This window comes from Cucurbita moschata, unplaced genomic scaffold (genome assembly GCF_002738365.1).
Source record: "Cucurbita moschata cultivar Rifu unplaced genomic scaffold, Cmos_1.0 Cmo_Scf00045, whole genome shotgun sequence".
Taxonomy (NCBI): Eukaryota; Viridiplantae; Streptophyta; class Magnoliopsida; order Cucurbitales; family Cucurbitaceae; genus Cucurbita; species Cucurbita moschata.
The window spans coordinates 1,114,123-1,130,893 of record NW_019268561.1 but is presented as its reverse complement, the minus strand read 5'-3'; the positions used below and the strand labels follow the sequence as shown (position 1 = coordinate 1,130,893).

Below are 16,771 nucleotides of genomic sequence, written 5' to 3'. Positions count from 1 at the left end.
CTAGTTGGCGGTTTGAAATAGCACACAACCTAATGATCAGGAATAATCATTGTTCCTAACTTAGTACACTATGCTTTAGTCAGGTTTCCGTGGAGTTTGGTAGACTAATTAGGTGACATGCCCTACGCCTATTCTCTTAGATTTCAGAATTGTATGTAAGACATACTTTCGTTCAAATACGACTCATTTACTAAACTCTCTAACAATCTGAAGTAGCACACAACCCGACGATCGAATTTTCTCGGGTACCTATATACATCATATACCATAATAAGCTCATAAGCATAAAATAGACATCATACATATTAATCATGAATTTCTAACATGATCACATCTTATGCACGCATTCATGATTATTATACTTTAAATTATATCATTCACATACATTTATTATACTAGGCTCCTAATTACAAGGTCAACGTGCTTTTTTTTTTATATATTTATATATATATATATTTTCATTTAATATATTAAATATTAATTTGGATCTTTGGATGAAAATTCAATAATACAAAATTAATAAGTAAAACTATTTAATTAATCAATTTTCATTCATTAACTATAGCCACTCAGCTATAAAACTAGATTATTCTCTAATTGTTTTTAATTATAGTTTAGTCAAAAGTCAATTTTGCCCTTATAATTACATTTTACATCGGTCAGTATCGCTAACTCTTTAATAAACAATTTATTATTGATTCAATCATAAATTAAGTCCTTCTCGAGCTCTTGAGATGGTGGAACCCTTGTTTAAGTTCTGAAATCAACACTTGTTTAAGTTCTGAAATCAACACTTAAATAGAATTATTCGTCTTTTTTGCTTGTATGGGAATGAGTGAATTCCATCTAACAAGATTAGGGTTACAGCTCTCTATTTGGTCAGAATCCCAAAATGGTAGACATATTGAATGAGTTATAAAAATCATTCTCAATCATCAAAATCAAAGGACAAATCCTCACCGTTCATAACTTGTTCATGGTTAAGATTGAATCAGATATGATCATCATGTGAAATGCTAATCTTCTCGATAAATGGATATATAAAAAGAAATTAAATATTTTATAGTCCAGTCATATACAAACTCATTATATATGATACCCATACTCACATGTTCCTACATAAACAATTTATATCAAATTATTTATAACAATTACAAAATGGGTCGTATCAATAGTGTTATCACGATAAAACACCTAATCTTATCCATGTACTATGAATCCTTTATGTTATTACTTAATAGGAGCATTTTGTGCATCAACCACGTACTATATAAGAATACAATAATAACCTTGAATTTTTCATACAATAAATAATATTAAATTACAAATAAAATAATTAATTATGAAACTTGAGGGCAAAGTCGGAATTGACAATTTGAAAACAATCTTAGCAATTTTTTTTTTTTTTTTTTTTTTTATGAAACTAAAATGATTAACACGTGCCACATGACCCAAGCGTGAAAGTTCAATAATAATATTTGATAGGATATTTTCTAATACTCGTTTAAGACGACTATTCTCAACCAAAACTAAATAAATACATATCTTATCGAACAAAATACAATCCTTAATTAATTACGATGACGTGGAACAATATTTAAATATGAATCCTTCATTGACAAACTACCAATCATGTGAGGCATTAGAATAAAAAAAATATATTAATATTAAAAACAAAAATATTTTTTTTTTTATAAAAAATATATTAATATTAAAAAGAAAACAATTTTGATTAATATAATAAAAATAAATAATTTTTTTTTTACACCATTCAAAATCTCTCCCTCCATTTTCCAAAGACCACAACTTCACAATTCAATTTTTAACCAACCATCTGCCCTTTGTTATCCAAAGCCTCTAAAACTACGTCGTTTTCTTATCAACTTTTACTCCCATTCTCAACCCTACGCGCGTGTTTTCACGGGCCAATAAACAACGTTCTTAGTTAACAAAAGCCAATATAAATGGCTGACGCTCACCACTCTCTCGAACTGGCGCGTGGTAATTCCAAAATAAACCATTCCCCATTATAATTCGAAATTCATCCATCATCTATCTCTCTTCCCTTTTTCGCTCTCCCTATCTCTCTCTCTGCAGAGCTTGAAAAAAGGTGACGGCCAAATTGGCGTTCTGATCTGCAGCGAAGAAGCCGAAGAAACGCGAAGCTTTCCCACATTGATTTTCTCAAGTTGATCGAAACCCTAGAACGAAGATACAGGAGAAAAGGAAGAGGAAGAAGAAGTTTTTGTCTCTCGAGCATTTTGGTTCGCGATGGGGTTGTGGGAAGCTTTTCTCAATTGGCTTCGAAGGTATGTTGGAACTGGCGATTGAAATTTTAAAGGAAATGGAAAGAAATTTGTTGAATTCTTTTTTATTGGTTGTTTATCTGATATCCGTTATGCTATATGAATATTATGCAATTGATAATATTCGTATCATTTAGATTAGTGAGCGGGAGGATTATGGAGGTGGAACCTGTGTTTGGTCTTCGTTTAGCTAATGGAAATTGATAATTTCTTCCCCTGGTTTCTAACCTCTCTGTTGTATGGAATTTAAGAATATTAATGGGCGAGAGGGCGACTTATTTTGGTTAAATTGGATAATAGATGATTTATCTTCTACTGTGTTCCGAACTGATGGTTTCATTAATTATACAACTGATGGCCATTTACTGCATCGATTCATTACTTATTTCGTTTTTTTTTGGAACTTTGAAGTTTAATGTTCTAATAATGCCTTGTGCTGTTGTATTGTTCGGAGTTGGTTTGTCTCGCTAAGATGTGTTTTGGTTATCATTTTTCTTGTTATACTTCTGCAAGAACGTGGCCAACGTGGGAGGTGACGATTAGGTTTTCAAGTTTGAATGAGTTCTGATTATAACCTAAAAAATGTAGTTATTTTGGTGGCTGCAATTCAGAACAATGAATGAACTGGTCAAATTGCGTTTGCAATGATGATATTTTCATTTTGTTAATTGTTTTGTTGATTAGAAGGTAATTTTCTTAATTAGAAAAAAAAATTGTGCTTATTAGTTCTTAATTTTTGTTGATTATGATACGAAAATTTAGATTAGAATTAGATTTGGTTGAATTAGATGAGATGTTTGCTTTGGTTCTTCATGTGATGCCCATCTCTGTGGGTTGAGATACATTTGATCATATTTCCTATTGCAGTCTCTTTTTCAAGCAAGAGATGGAATTATCTCTGATTGGGCTTCAGAATGCTGGCAAAACGTCGCTTGTAAATGTTATTGCAGTAAGTAATTGTTCCTAACCAACCATGTGTTAAATATTCTTATATTGGCTACTGCTGATGGCTTATCTTTTCTCTTCCTGATTGTAATTTGCAGACGGGTGGATACAGTGAAGACATGATCCCAACGGTGTGTAATATTTTTCAAAGGAATTATACCATTCTCTTGATATTTGATTGTTTCTGTTGCCTTATTTTGTACCATAATAGCTTATTTTTGCATTTCTCTTCAAAGTATCCTTTCATCTGCAGGTAGGATTTAATATGAAGAAGGTGACTAAAGGCAATGTAACAATAAAGCTTTGGGATCTTGGAGGCCAACCAAGGTTCCGTAGTATGTGGGAAAGATATTGCCGTGCAGTTTCTGCAATTGTGTACGTTGCCTATATTTGTTGTATACTTTATTGCTGCATTCTTGGATCTGTGATTCTTGTTTGTTTACAGGGAAAATTTCCTTACTTAGCTGGATTTCTGCTTAAACTTATTTGCCTAACTGTTTAACTTGTTATGGTCTCTGCATTAATTACATGGTCCATATGGAAATCGTAAGTTGCGAACAATTGGGACGTATGATCTAGCATGGTGTTTGAAAATTTCGATATCCAGTGCTGAAAAAAGTTGGTTGAAGAGTACTCCTGACTTCTTGTCTTGCAGTTATGTTGTGGATGCTGCTGATTATGAGAACTTGTCTGTCTCAAAAAGTGAATTGCATGACTTGTTGAGTAAGCCTTCACTGAATGGAATCCCCTTGCTGGTATTGGGTAACAAGATTGACAAACAAGGAGCTCTGTCTAAGCAGGATCTCACAGAACGAATGTAAGTTGAATCTAAGAAACCTTGAACTAATAACAATGAGTTCGTTTGTTCTGCAATGATGTTGCTTGTTGAATCTAAGAAACCTTGAACTAATAACAATGAGTTCGTTTGTTCTGCAATGATGTTGCTTGTTCCCCACCTCAATATCAATATCCATTGTTAAGTCAAATGAATGAACATGTAGAAAGTAAAATGTCTATAAGTGCTTGTTTACAAGTAGTTTGTAGGCAGTTCCTGTGGTTTCTTAAAGATGGTTCTTCACCTTGCAGGGGACTGAAGTCTATAACTGATAGAGAAGTCTGTTGCTTTATGATATCGTGCAAGAACTCCACCAATATTGACACTGTCATTGACTGGCTCATAAAGCATTCGAAGTCGAAAAACTAAGCTGCGGTGTCTGCAATATCAGGTTCCAACGTCTAATTGTAAGAGGCATATTTCTAGTTGTGCAAATATGTCAGTTGCCCATCTGAGCTTTGCTGATATCCAACTTCCATGTCCTGTTTTGTGTTTATACCTTGGCAGCACGTACCTATGTACATTGGTTTAGATTTGTATTTGAGGGTTGTGATTATTGTCTTGTTGTTGGGAGGGAAAAAGGGGGGGGACTCAGAAACAGAGGTTGGTTTTGATTGTTGCTATAACTTCGATTTGACGATGTGATTTAAACATTTTTCCCATTGTATGATTCTATCTATCACTTGAACCAGTTTTTTGAAAATCTGACTAAAAATTGGACCAAAATAACTCACTTAGGAAGCCCTACCCGGAATAGATAGGATGTAGATATATATTCATGTTGGCTGTTCGTATATGTTTGGTGATTTAGGTCCTAAGAAACGGTGTTCTTTAGCTTTGAATTGTAGGAAAAGTGATGTTCGAAGACAAATATTACAAATCACGTCTCAGTTTCCTATGTGGGATTGGTTGATGTAGACTTAGTACATGGCAGCCCACTAGCAAGGGAATAGCTCGGCAAGGTAACCACTTTTAAAGATGTTTGACTTGCTGTTTTAACAAGTTTTGGTTTACAAAGCATGTATATTAGTGTACTGGACACTCCAAGGTTAATGGATTATGGAACTTCAATTAGTGGAAATTGTTATGAAAAAAAATCTTGTAGGAAGGTAAAGACTTAATCGACTTGATCAATTCTATTCGTGTTTCATGTTTAAACTGAGAGTGGAACGCATGAAATGATATTAAGAACATTATCATCATAATTTTAACGACCTTGTGTTTGTGTTTCTTCTTTTATCTTTGTCTCTTAATAATGGTTAGTATAAAGCTTTTAAGGTCATTAGCTTCTTACCTTCTTACCTTAATCTCCATTATTTTGGCAACAATTTAATTAGTCCATATATTTTGAAAATTGTAATGATTCTATTGGTAGGGTGAAAATTGTTACGACTTGAAGGTAGAAATTAAATCATTACCAATTAAAGTTTAAAAACGTTTTTTTTTTAATACAGTGCGTTGAATGTGATTTGCATAGAAATTTCAAACCTGTTGAGTTTCTTCCATGTGTTGGATGAGTTCGGCACATAAATGTTTTTTTTTTTTCTTTCAATGACTTTGAACACAAAACTACTCACGTAAATACATGGAATAAGGTTTGATCTTATTCAGGTAGATTTCGTAAATATTGCATTCCAAAAAGAGAGTTCGAAACAATTGGAACTCAAGACCTCTCGCACTCGAAGCGAGAATCATACCACTAGACTAGATGTCCATGTTGTAGACTACGTGTTCAATTGTTCGTTGAATGTATCTTCATTATTTCATTTAATCTTCATAGATACTGTTAATATAATTAATTGTACTTATCGATCATTAATGATTAAAGAAATAAGATGTTAATGAAATTCATGTGCAAGTGAGATTAAGAGTTCGTTGAGAGTGTGCTTTCTTTGGGTTTCACGTAAGGATGGATGAAAATATTCCTTTTATCGTTATTTTGCAACATGTTCTAAAAAACAAATTCAACCAAAACTATGTTTCATCAAGCAACAAAGATAGTTTGTGAGAACAACATTAGTGATAGTCCATTTTGGAATGTTTTTCAAATGTTTGGATTATGTTAAAGAGTTAAATTTGTAGGACTCATCAATGAAGAGAGCTATTCACCACCCATTCTTAAAAAAGAGATTCTCCGATGCTTCGAGATGATATTTCGAATGATGATGGTGTTATTGATGATGTGGTGGCCAACAAAGTAAGTGTGCAAATTTACGTTGCTCCATGCTCAAAAGAGACAAAAACTTTAGAAGTAAAACGGAGAGATTGAGAAGGAGAGTTCGTTTTTTTAGAGTTTGTAAGTTTGTGAGGTGAACAATGTTGTACGTTCAATACGACACATAGTTGAAAGGACTCGCTTTCTAATGGGTGTACCTAAACCCAAGTACTTTTGTCTATTGATTTTTTGCCAGAAATTAAAATGTTTATTAAAAGACAAGTAAAATGTTTATGATATGTTATAAGACGGGTATGCATTTATTGTACCTTTTGGGTTTTACGATAGTTATAAAATGCCCTTAGACATTAAAGAGTGAATCTTAATCGAATAAGACAACACTAGATCAAAGTTATAGTGTTTAGATAAGGTGAGGAGGCAGAGGGGTCGTGAGATAATTGACTTGTCTTACAAAGTGTAACGACTCGGGAAAGAAAAAAAAAAAAACTCAATCGCCGGAAAACTCGCGAGTTTTCCGGCGACCGCCTAGTTTGCGGACTCCACGCGGAACGACGACCACATCACGCACAGCCTTTAGCCCACGACTCCCAGCACCTGTCAGGATACTTGCAAAGGGAGAACAGAAAGAAAATACGAGAGAGAGAGAGATTTCGAATAAACGCCGGCGAGTTTCCAGTTCTCCAATGAGCCCCCAAACCACTCGAAAATTGACACGAAATGATCCGTTACCACCACGAGAAGAATCCCTAACGAAAGCACAATAACTCAAGATGCATTTTGTGCTTTTTCGTAAGCGCCGTCGTTGATAACTGAGGTCGGAAAATTGAGTTTTCCTAATTGTCTTATATGTGTGGTTTTAGGAACTTTTAGGCCGCAAAACTCCTGGAAAAGAAAGAAGGACGACAAATAAAGAGGAAAAGGAAGAAAGAGGATTGAAATCGGCAATGGAAACGCCACAGGAAGGAGAGAGAAAACTCGCAAAAAAATCGGCAGAAGTCGGGTAAGGAAGACGAGGTCCACGGACCCGGGTCAACCTGAACCCAAAACCCGAGAGAGCCAGCCCACTCTTTCCCTCGGCCTCTGTCTTCGGCCCAGCCAACTACAGCGGCTGAAACCTCAAACTAGTCCAGAAGCTACGGTTTAGTTGAACCAACCCGAGACCAGACCCACGGTCCAATCGAGCCGGTCTGCAACCCAAACACTTGTGGCCTAGCCCAGTAAGCTGAGGCCCAACGATAGTTTTGGCCCAGTAGCCTTCCGCAGCCCGTGACCCGGACCACGACCCGAACCGGACTGCGACCCGCGCTTCAACCCGACGCTACCGCATGACGTGGCTCACTATGCTGTTGCCACGTGTCACATAGCGGTGTAGGCGGTCCTTTGGCTCGGCTCGGGCTCCCTCCGGTGACGCTCCAGCGGCTCCTCCAGCGGCTCCTTAAGAGAGGACCTGTTTTCAGCCCAGTTTCCACTGTTTCGACCCTTCCGAATCTGTTTTCGGCCTCGATTAAGGTATCCGAGGCCGTTTTAGAGCCGTATTTCACATTTATTAAATTATAGGTAAATTAATTGTGAAATACTAACGAAAAGTGGTGAACGGTGTGATAGGAAACAAACTCCGGCAACGTAGGAAGCAGCTCTCACGGAACGGGAGCTTACGTTTAGCTATTTAGGGAGTACTTCAGCCAAGGCCAACCAAGTAAGTGGCCTTACTATGGGATAGGCTAAAAATTGTATGAGTTATGATGATGTGTGAGTTACGATACTTGATGATGTGTGCAGTATATACATATTTTGATGAATGACGTACTTAATATGTTTGATGCACTTTGTGGCAATATGATGAATATGATGATTGCATGACGTTTACCTTAATATGATGATGTTTTTCATATTGAGCATGTTATATAATGATGAGTGCCATATTGCATTATGTCGTTAGATCGACATAGGATACAACCCTAAGAGCGTAAAAATGATATTAATATAAATATCCACGAGTATGTGTTACCTAGAGTAACAAAGAGATGAGACGAGAGGATTGTGTTAGAAGGGACATTATGATGGATTTAGAGGGACCTCATGCATATTGTATGTTCATAAGCATAGGGCTACTTCCCCTAGAGATGATGAATGCGGACGCGCACCATATGATGAGCGCGAATGCGCACGGTGCGAATGCACACAGATGAAGGTGTTCATGAGGCGCATGACACTATGGGGTTCCGCTGACCTCTAGACATCGCTACAGATTAGCTTGACCAGAGGGTCCAGAGGGTGTGCGAGCGCCCTGGGGATTCACACTCGCACGTGTGAGTCGTGTGTAGGGAAGTACTACACATCAAATTTTTCCGAGACTGGAGGCCACCCCTAAGATGATCAGAGATAGGTCCCTAATTCATGATTGCATGTGTTTGCATTAACATGACCCCTATAGTAGGGTCACTTACTGAGTATTTTTCGAAATACTCAGGCCGTGTGCCATATTGTTTTTCAGGTAAAGGCAAGGCTCCCATGTTCGGTTGACGGTGGCATCATGATCAGAGACTGTGGCGCGTGCATAGGATAATTGCATATTTACAATTCCTAGTCTTGGTTAGAATAGGGCGTTTGCATTTCATTCATTTATATTATTTAATTTGTAATCGTTTTTATCTTTTGAACTCCAGATGAGGATTGAAACACGTAAGTCCGGCAATGTTTTCCAATATTTGAACATATTCTGAAGTTTCAAATTTTTCCGCTAATAAAGAGGAGCATTCTTAAATTTTTATTCTGCATTACAGATGAGCATGAGACGTTAGTGGCGACTCTAGATATGTGAAAATTTAGGGTCGTTACACAAAGGCAGAGAGTTAACGCTGCAAAATGCGAGACATCTAACTCCATGGAATTTTGGTACGAGATACCTCTAGACCCTGTATCAGGTTAGGTACCTATGATCCAACCTCCTATGACCATAACTTTGGAGGTCAAGTGTCACAATCACATTCTTGTGACAATAGAATAACAATGGTACAATACTAGTTCTAACCCGACTAACAAATCAGCTGTATGTAAATTGTGAACAATTTGGATGTATGATCAAGCCGCAATCACATTTGAGGGAAGTGTTTCAGAAAACGTGAGCGAGGAATAGGCCTAGTTTTCAGCTAAGAGAGCAATCACGTCTTCTCTGTTAGAATCTCTCCTCCTTTTTTTGCGGTAGAACTCTTCTTCATAGAATGAGGTCATACCACCTTCTTGTGCCTCGTATCTTCCTGGTCGGGATAGTATCACTTCAGTAACTGGTCAGGATAGTATCACTTCAAGTTACTGACAACGACAACAAGGTTAGTTTGCATCTACGACAGCAGTTGGATCCTAAATAATACTATTCAAACCTTTTGAATGACTTTGACTAGTCCGTAGTACTTTTGCACCAATTGTCGGTTCTTGTTGTCTTAAAATCTGAGTTGATCTGACTTCAACTTGATTTTAATTCTTTCTCCATTTTTGAATTGTTGTAGTCGATGCATTACCCTTCTTGTCAGTATCAAACCTTTTGGGTGATACTATTCAAACCTTTTGAATGACTTTGACTAGTCCGTAGTACTTTTGCATTAGTTGTAGGTTCTTGTTGTGGTCGATGCTTTACCTTTCTCTTCATGTGTCTGGATGGTCTTCCCAAGTAAACATGAGTTCCTTTGGAGGTTTATCTTTAGTTTGGTGTCTCTCCCCAAAATTTTGGTGATCACTAACAAGAGTTTCAACTAGTGCTATTTGTGGAACTAGCTTATTTTTGAATTGGTGTGGTCGATGCTTTACCCTTCTCTTCGGTTTATCTTTAGTTTGGTCTTTAGTTTGGTGTTTGGTGTCTCTCCCCAAAATTTTGGTGATCACTAACAAGAGTTTCAACTAGCGCTATTTGTGGAACTAGCTTATTTTTGAATTGGTGTGGTCGATGCTTTACCCTTCTGTTCGGTTTATCTTTAGTTTGGTGAATTTTGGTGACCACTAACAAGAGTTTCAACGAGTCATTTAGTTATTTGTGGAACTTAACTAGCTTAGGTTGGGTTGTATGACAAACATCTAGGGTTTAAGGCTCGTTCATGACCCAATTTTTTAACGAGCTGCGACATAAGGTTGACTCAATGGTGTAAAAAGACAATGGTGGGGCATTTCGAGAATCGAACTCAAGACCTCTCGCACCCGAAGCGAGAATCATACCACTAGACCAAATGCCCTCCTTGTGGGAGATCATTTTTAGTTTCTAATCCACGTGTTTTTAATTTCACACTAAAAAGAATCATACCACTAGACGAAATGCCCTTTTATGTTGTGCAACTATCATTTTTAGCTCTCACTCGTTATTGTACCACTCGAGGTAGGTCTTTGTTTAAGAGATGGTTCTATAAGAAGGGGCATTCCGAGAATCGAACTCGGGACCTCTCGCACCCGAAGCGAGAATCATACCATTAGACCAAATGCCCTTGTCATGAGCTTTATATTCAGTTGTTCGTTGAATGTATCATCATTATTTCATTTATTTTATTTAATCTTCCTAACAATTGTTAATATAATCAATTGTACTTATCCACCATTAGTCATCTATACCCTAACTTATTGTAAATGAATCGAGGCATTAAGTTGATGTTTGTCCCAAAGTCACACAATGCTCTACCTCACTACTTTCCTCTCATTGATACAGGAATAGTGAATGAGGCTGGATCTTTTTCCTGTAGGGGATCTTATTTTTGAAAATTTCATTGTACTCTTCATTTAGTGCCACTACCTTGAATTCTTCAAACATCTATTCGTGAGTAGATCTTTCAAGAATTTCACATAATTTGACATTTGCTTCCAAGCCTCCACGAGTGGTATGTTTATATGAATTTCATTCAAAATATCCATGAACTTCTCGAAGTGGGCTTCCTCTTTCTTTATTTTTATTCTTTGTGGGAAAGGAGGTGTTGACATGTATGTTATGCTCTCTTCTTCACTGCTATCTGTTGATAACGTTTTCGGGACAAGAGGTTGCTTTTTAGGAGACGGTTATGCTTTGGCATAATTTTTGCCATGTTCCTATTTAGTATTTTCCTCCATTCATTGTTGTGTATCGGGAGTGACGGTGACTGTGTCCTTCAATTCCACCTCCTCGGCTAAGTATTTCTTTCCCATTTCTCAATTCTATTGCTCCTTGCCCTCTGTGTTTGGCGTTTTGGTATTTACTGGCAACTTCCCAAGAGGTCTATTTCCTAACCGAGTTGCTAATTAACCCAATTGAATTTTCAAATTTCGCAAGAATGCTTACTGAATTTGCACCATAGCATCATTCTTGGCCATATATTCCTTCATTAGGCTCTCAAAAGATATTCCTGGTATGTGTTGAGCGTGGCTTGTTGAGGACCATATGCCATTTAATTTTGTATTCCAAAACCGGGAGGGTAATTTGCCTTGGGTGGCATCTGTTGATTGTATGAGTTTTGTCTGTTCCATGAGAAGTTTGGACGGTTTCTCCACCTTGGGTTATAAATGTTTGAAAATGAATTATTTTTCTAATTTCCTTGAATTGGAATTGCTTGATTCCCCACATAAAAAATTGAAGTTCGATTACTTAGAAATTGTTCAAACGTGTGTTCTTCTGAACAATATACATAAGATTCAACTACAGGTTGAGTCATGACAACTGCAGTTTGGACTAGTGCTTTAGTCATTGAGCCTTGTCCAACGCTAGATTTTGTAGAATATTAGTCATCGAAACTTTTGAGCGTTGATAGAGGTCAATGCATTAACTTCAAGTACTTCTCGTGTCTTCTTTCCTAGATTGCTCCTTACATCAATCAATTGACAATTGTTAGATGTTATTCTTTCTAGATTTCACAAGTTTCATTGTATGTCTTTGACAAGATAGCTCCATTGGCGGAAACATCCACCATTAGTTTAGTAGAAATATTCAGTCAATTGTTGAAAGTCTCCTTTTAGATACAATGTGGGAGTTCATGGTGAGAACATTTCCTAAGCATCTCCTTAAATCTTTCCAAAACATCACTTAGTGTTTCATCTTTAAACTAATAAAAAAATAATAATTTTATTGTTGTACCGTGAAAAATACTTGACCAAGAATTTATTTGCTAGACTATACCAAGAATCAATTGCTCCTGGTGCCGGATGCTAAAGTATTCAACCATGATTTAGCACCATCTCTCAAAGAGTAAGTTTTAATTTGATAGTTTCACTTGAACCACACATGCTAGGTACTCGACAACACATAGCATCATTCTTGGCCATATATTCCTTCATTAGGCTCTCAAAAGATGTTCCCGGTACATGTTGAGCGTGGCTTATTGAGGACCATATGCTATTTGATTTTGTAGTCCAAAACCTGGAGGGTAATTTGCCTTAGGTGACATTTGTTGATTGTATGAGCTTTGTCTATTCCATGAGAAGTTTGAACGATTTTTCCACCTTGGGTTATAAGTGTTTGAAACTGGATTCTTTTTCTAGTTGTCTTGACTTGCTTGATTCCCCACATAAAAAATTGAAGCTTAATTACTTGAAAATATATCAAATGTGTGTTCTTCTCAACAATATACACAAGATTCAACTACAGGTTGAGTCATCACAATTGCAGTTTGGACTAGTGCTTTAGTCATTGAGACTTGTCCCAACGCTAGATTTTGTGGAATATTAGGCACCGAAACTAATGGAGTGTTGATAGAGGTCAATGCATCAACTTCAAGTACTTCTCGTGTCTTCTTCCCTAGATTTCTCCTTACATCAACCAATTGACAATAGTTAGATGTTATTCTTTCTAGGATTTCATAAGTCTCATTGGCGGCAACATCCACCATTAGTTTAGTAGAAATATTCAGTTCATTGTACAAATTCTCATTTTGGATACAATGTGGTACTCCATGACGAGAACATTTCCTAAGCATCTCCTTGAATCTTTCCAAAACTTCACTTAATGTTTCATCTTTAAACTATTAAAAAATAATAATTTTATTGTTGGACCGTGCATTTCTAGTGAGTGAAAAATACTTGACCAAGAATTTATTTGCTAGACTATACCAAGAATGAATTGCTCCTGGTGCCTTGTGCTAAAGTATTCAACCATGATTTAGCACCCTCTCGAAGAGTAAGTTTTAATTTGATAGTTTCGCTTGAGCCACACATGCTATGTATACAAGTAAAGAAGATATCAGCACTAAGTCACACATGATATTTCAATTGAATCCTTCCCAGGATGTGACTATATAGGTTAACACTCATTCTCCCTCAGCTCGACTCTGAAGTTTTCAGTATGACCACATTTGTGATGACTCCCTTAACTTCAAGAATTCTTCAAGGGATGACTATATAGGTTAACACTCATTGTCTCTTAGTTCGACTCTCTTAGCGACTTATTCTCCCTTATCTCAACTCTCTTGTCATGAAGATTCTGTAATGCCACATGCGATCGTTCACCGATTACTCACATTTGTGATGTTTTTATGAACATTTTCAGTATGTACGTCCCCATTACCTTGATTTATAAACTTCCATTGTTGATGAACACTTCTTCGAAGGCGGTCGTTCATTGGTTACTCACATTTGGGTTCATTCCCATGAAATCTTAAATAAAAAGAAAAAAAGTAAGTACTAAAAAGGGTTAACTATTATCCATGTGTGAATGATCTCTTTAATTTATGTTTAAACACATTGAAAACCTAATAATCTTCACAATGCTTCAACAATTTGATATAGTTATGGGGGCATTTTGAGAATCGAACTCGAGGCCTCTCGCACCCGAAGCGAGAATCATACCACTAGACCAAATGCCCTTTTTTGACTGCCTATCATTTTTAGCTCCCACTCGGTATGGGTTTTTTCTCTTAAATTTGAAATCTATCTTTTTTTTTGGAGGGTTGGAGGGCTAAAAACATTTTGTTCAACTAATGATGAACTACTTTGAACGGACAATGCATTCATAATTAGAATACTCATCTACATGAGGTAGGTCTGTGTATAAGAAGAAGTTCTAGAAGGGGCATTTCAAAAATTAAACTCGAGACCTCTCGCACCCAAAGCGAGAATCATACCACTAGATCAAATGCCCTTGTTGTGGATTTCATATTTAGTTGTTTGTTAAATGTATCATCATTATTTCATTTATTTTATTTGATCTTTATATAAATTGTTAATATAATCAATGTATTTCTTTCAAACTTAGGCTTTCCACGGATCAAGTTTTCATATCTCTTTATTAATTTCTTCATGTCAACTTTGTTGTCCAACAATTTGTGAATTACCCTTATTGGCCTTACTACGATCAAATTGGTACAATAATAGTATTTAGCAACCCCATCAATCCGATATATTATACTACTGAATATTTTCTCGAAATATCAATTTTAGAGGCATTTTTATTAATTCTTTCAAGAAATTGGTAAGGCTCATCCCCTCTTGACTTTAACTGTCTTCTTTTGAGATGAGAATCACTCCTTGAAAATTGTTACCTAAACCAGTTGAAAAATGAGTTATTTCCGTCCTTTTTTTAATACTTGAAGTAGTTTTGAAATTTTATTATCAATTCTTTCCTTCACCTCTTTCTGCAACGTTTTGATCAAATCTACCAAGTTTTCACTTCGGTCTCTATCACGAAGTTGTGGGTGGGTCCAAAGTGTTCATGGATGCTCTGTGGTTAACCTAGGCCTCGACATACATAAGATTGTGTTTCATTGGTTCTTCTATCTCTTCCACTCTCTTCGGGAGGGTGGATAAGTACTATGGTGCCCTCAAGTGGGGGTGTTCAACGTTATCTAGTAATTTTGTTTCAATTCCTTCTATCTTATACTCCGCTTTTGAATTCACTCCAGTTTTTTTTTTCTTGGAAGGCATGCCTTCTGTGGGCATTCAGATTCTCGATGGGACCCCTTGCATATGAAGCAAGCAAAGGAACTAGAAACCTTGATTATGACTATTCTAGTTGTGAGAACTCTGTCATTGAGTTATATCTCTCGATTAGAAAGGCTTGCTTTCCCCTCCTCTACCTTTAAATATGTCGTCTGCCCCGCCTTTGGGGAACTTGGGTCGATAATTTGTATTACCCCCACTTACAGAAGCCTAGTTCTATCTTTTGTCTTGCGAATGATTGTTGCTAAAGTCAAATATTCGTTTTGCTATAGCATAGGCTGTGGAAAGGTTTTGAACCTTTGTTCGTAAAGCTTGGCTTGACATCAGCCCCTTAACAATACTAAAAACTGTCATTCTCGTACATGCGACAATATCCAACATAAGCCTAAAAAATTGCTTAAGATAGTCTCGGATATTCTTAGTATGGCGGCCTGGTTGCTCATATTTGTGATGTTTTTATGTACATTTTTAATATTTACATATCCCCATTACCTTTAATTCAGACACTTCTGCTGGTGATGAATACTTCTTCAAAGGCGATAGTTCACCGATTACTCAAATTTTTTATGGCTACCTTAACTCTGAACTGCCCTCCCCAAGAAGGAATGTAGTACACTTTCGTCCATTAAATCCAAGGTACTTCACCGGTTAACCGATTAGGTATAAATTATTAATTAAATAATTTCTTGGTTCAATTTTTTATATCTATGTATGTGATGATCTCTTTGCTTCAATTTGATATAGTTGTGGAGGCATTTCAAGAACGGAATTCGAGTCCTCTCGCACCTGAAGCGAGAATCATACCACTAGACCAAATGCCCATACAATGAATTTATTATTTTTAGTTGTTGGTCCATATGTTTTCTACGCCTCAAGATTTGAAATTTATTGAATTATTGTCATGTTAATTCACATTATCCATCTTCCAGTAGAATTTATTTTAACATAGTACAATTTATTTTTATTTTGTTTTTAAAATTATAGTTTTCAAAAAAAAAAAAAATATGGGGGCATTCCAAGAATTGAACTCAAGACCTCTCGCACCTAAACAAGAATCATACCACTAGACCAAATACCCTTTCTTGACCACCTATTATTTTTAGCTCCCACTCGATCTAGTTTTATCTCTCAAGTTTGAAATCAATCTTTTTTCAGAGTTAAAAAAACATTTTAGAAGTACAATGCATTCAAAATTAGAATACTCTATCTAGATAAGTTAGGTCTTTGTATAAGAAGAAGTTCTAGAAGGGGCACTCCGAGAATTGAACTCGAGACCCCTCGCACCCAAAGCAAGAATCATACCACTAGACCAAATGCCCCTATTGTGGGCTTCATATTTAGTTCTTCATCCAACCTATCATCATTATTTCATTTGATCTTCATAGAAATGGTTAATATAATCAATTGTACTTATTGAAAATTAATAAGACTACTGTAAAGTTTGATTATTCTCAAATTATTTATATAGGGGTAGCGGTAATTATTGCATAGAGGAGAAAAAACAGTTGAAAATATTCCCTAGGGTTACTTTAATTTGATAGTTTCACTTGAACCACACATGCTTTGTACACAAGTAAAGAAGATATCGAAAGTTAAAATTTGGATAGACATGTCAATTGAAAGTGAGAAACACGA

At 36.3% G+C, this 16,771-nt stretch overlaps 1 protein-coding gene and 5 non-coding genes across 6 annotated transcripts; 2 read left to right on the top strand and 4 right to left on the bottom strand.

The window, feature by feature from the left end:
• Nucleotides 1–2,057: 2,057 nt before the first annotated feature.
• On the top strand, nucleotides 2,058–4,783 carry LOC111434673 (ADP-ribosylation factor-like protein 8a). The gene is made up of 6 exons (XM_023072144.1): nucleotides 2,058–2,309; nucleotides 3,174–3,255; nucleotides 3,350–3,382; nucleotides 3,505–3,626; nucleotides 3,907–4,068; nucleotides 4,338–4,783. The coding sequence occupies exons 1-6, from the start codon at nucleotides 2,272–2,274 to the stop codon at nucleotides 4,453–4,455; spliced, it is 555 nt and encodes a 184-aa protein (XP_022927912.1). The 5' UTR covers nucleotides 2,058–2,271; the 3' UTR covers nucleotides 4,456–4,783.
• Nucleotides 4,784–10,413: 5,630 nt separating this feature from the next.
• On the bottom strand, nucleotides 10,414–10,485 carry TRNAP-CGG. The gene has a single exon. It is a non-coding gene; the product is annotated as a tRNA-Pro (tRNA).
• A 174-nt stretch (nucleotides 10,486–10,659) lies between these two features.
• On the bottom strand, nucleotides 10,660–10,731 carry TRNAP-CGG. The gene has a single exon. It is a non-coding gene; the product is annotated as a tRNA-Pro (tRNA).
• Nucleotides 10,732–13,150: 2,419 nt separating this feature from the next.
• Nucleotides 13,151–13,256, top strand: LOC111434704. The gene has a single exon (XR_002708991.1). It is a non-coding gene; the product is annotated as a Plant small nucleolar RNA R71 (small nucleolar RNA).
• A 736-nt stretch (nucleotides 13,257–13,992) lies between these two features.
• Nucleotides 13,993–14,064, bottom strand: TRNAP-CGG. Its single transcript has one exon. It is a non-coding gene; the product is annotated as a tRNA-Pro (tRNA).
• Nucleotides 14,065–16,383: 2,319 nt separating this feature from the next.
• TRNAP-UGG lies at nucleotides 16,384–16,455 on the bottom strand. The gene has a single exon. It is a non-coding gene; the product is annotated as a tRNA-Pro (tRNA).
• Nucleotides 16,456–16,771: the final 316 nt, after the last annotated feature.

Coding starts and splice junctions, on each gene's coding strand:
- LOC111434673 (XM_023072144.1), top strand. CDS start 2,272: ATGGGGTTGTGGGAAGCTTTTCTCAATTGGCTTCGAAG. Junction 2,310..3,173: donor TTTCTCAATTGGCTTCGAAG/GTATGTTGGAAC, acceptor TTCCTATTGCAG/TCTCTTTTTCAAGCAAGAGA. Junction 4,069..4,337: donor CAGGATCTCACAGAACGAAT/GTAAGTTGAATC, acceptor TTCACCTTGCAG/GGGACTGAAGTCTATAACTG.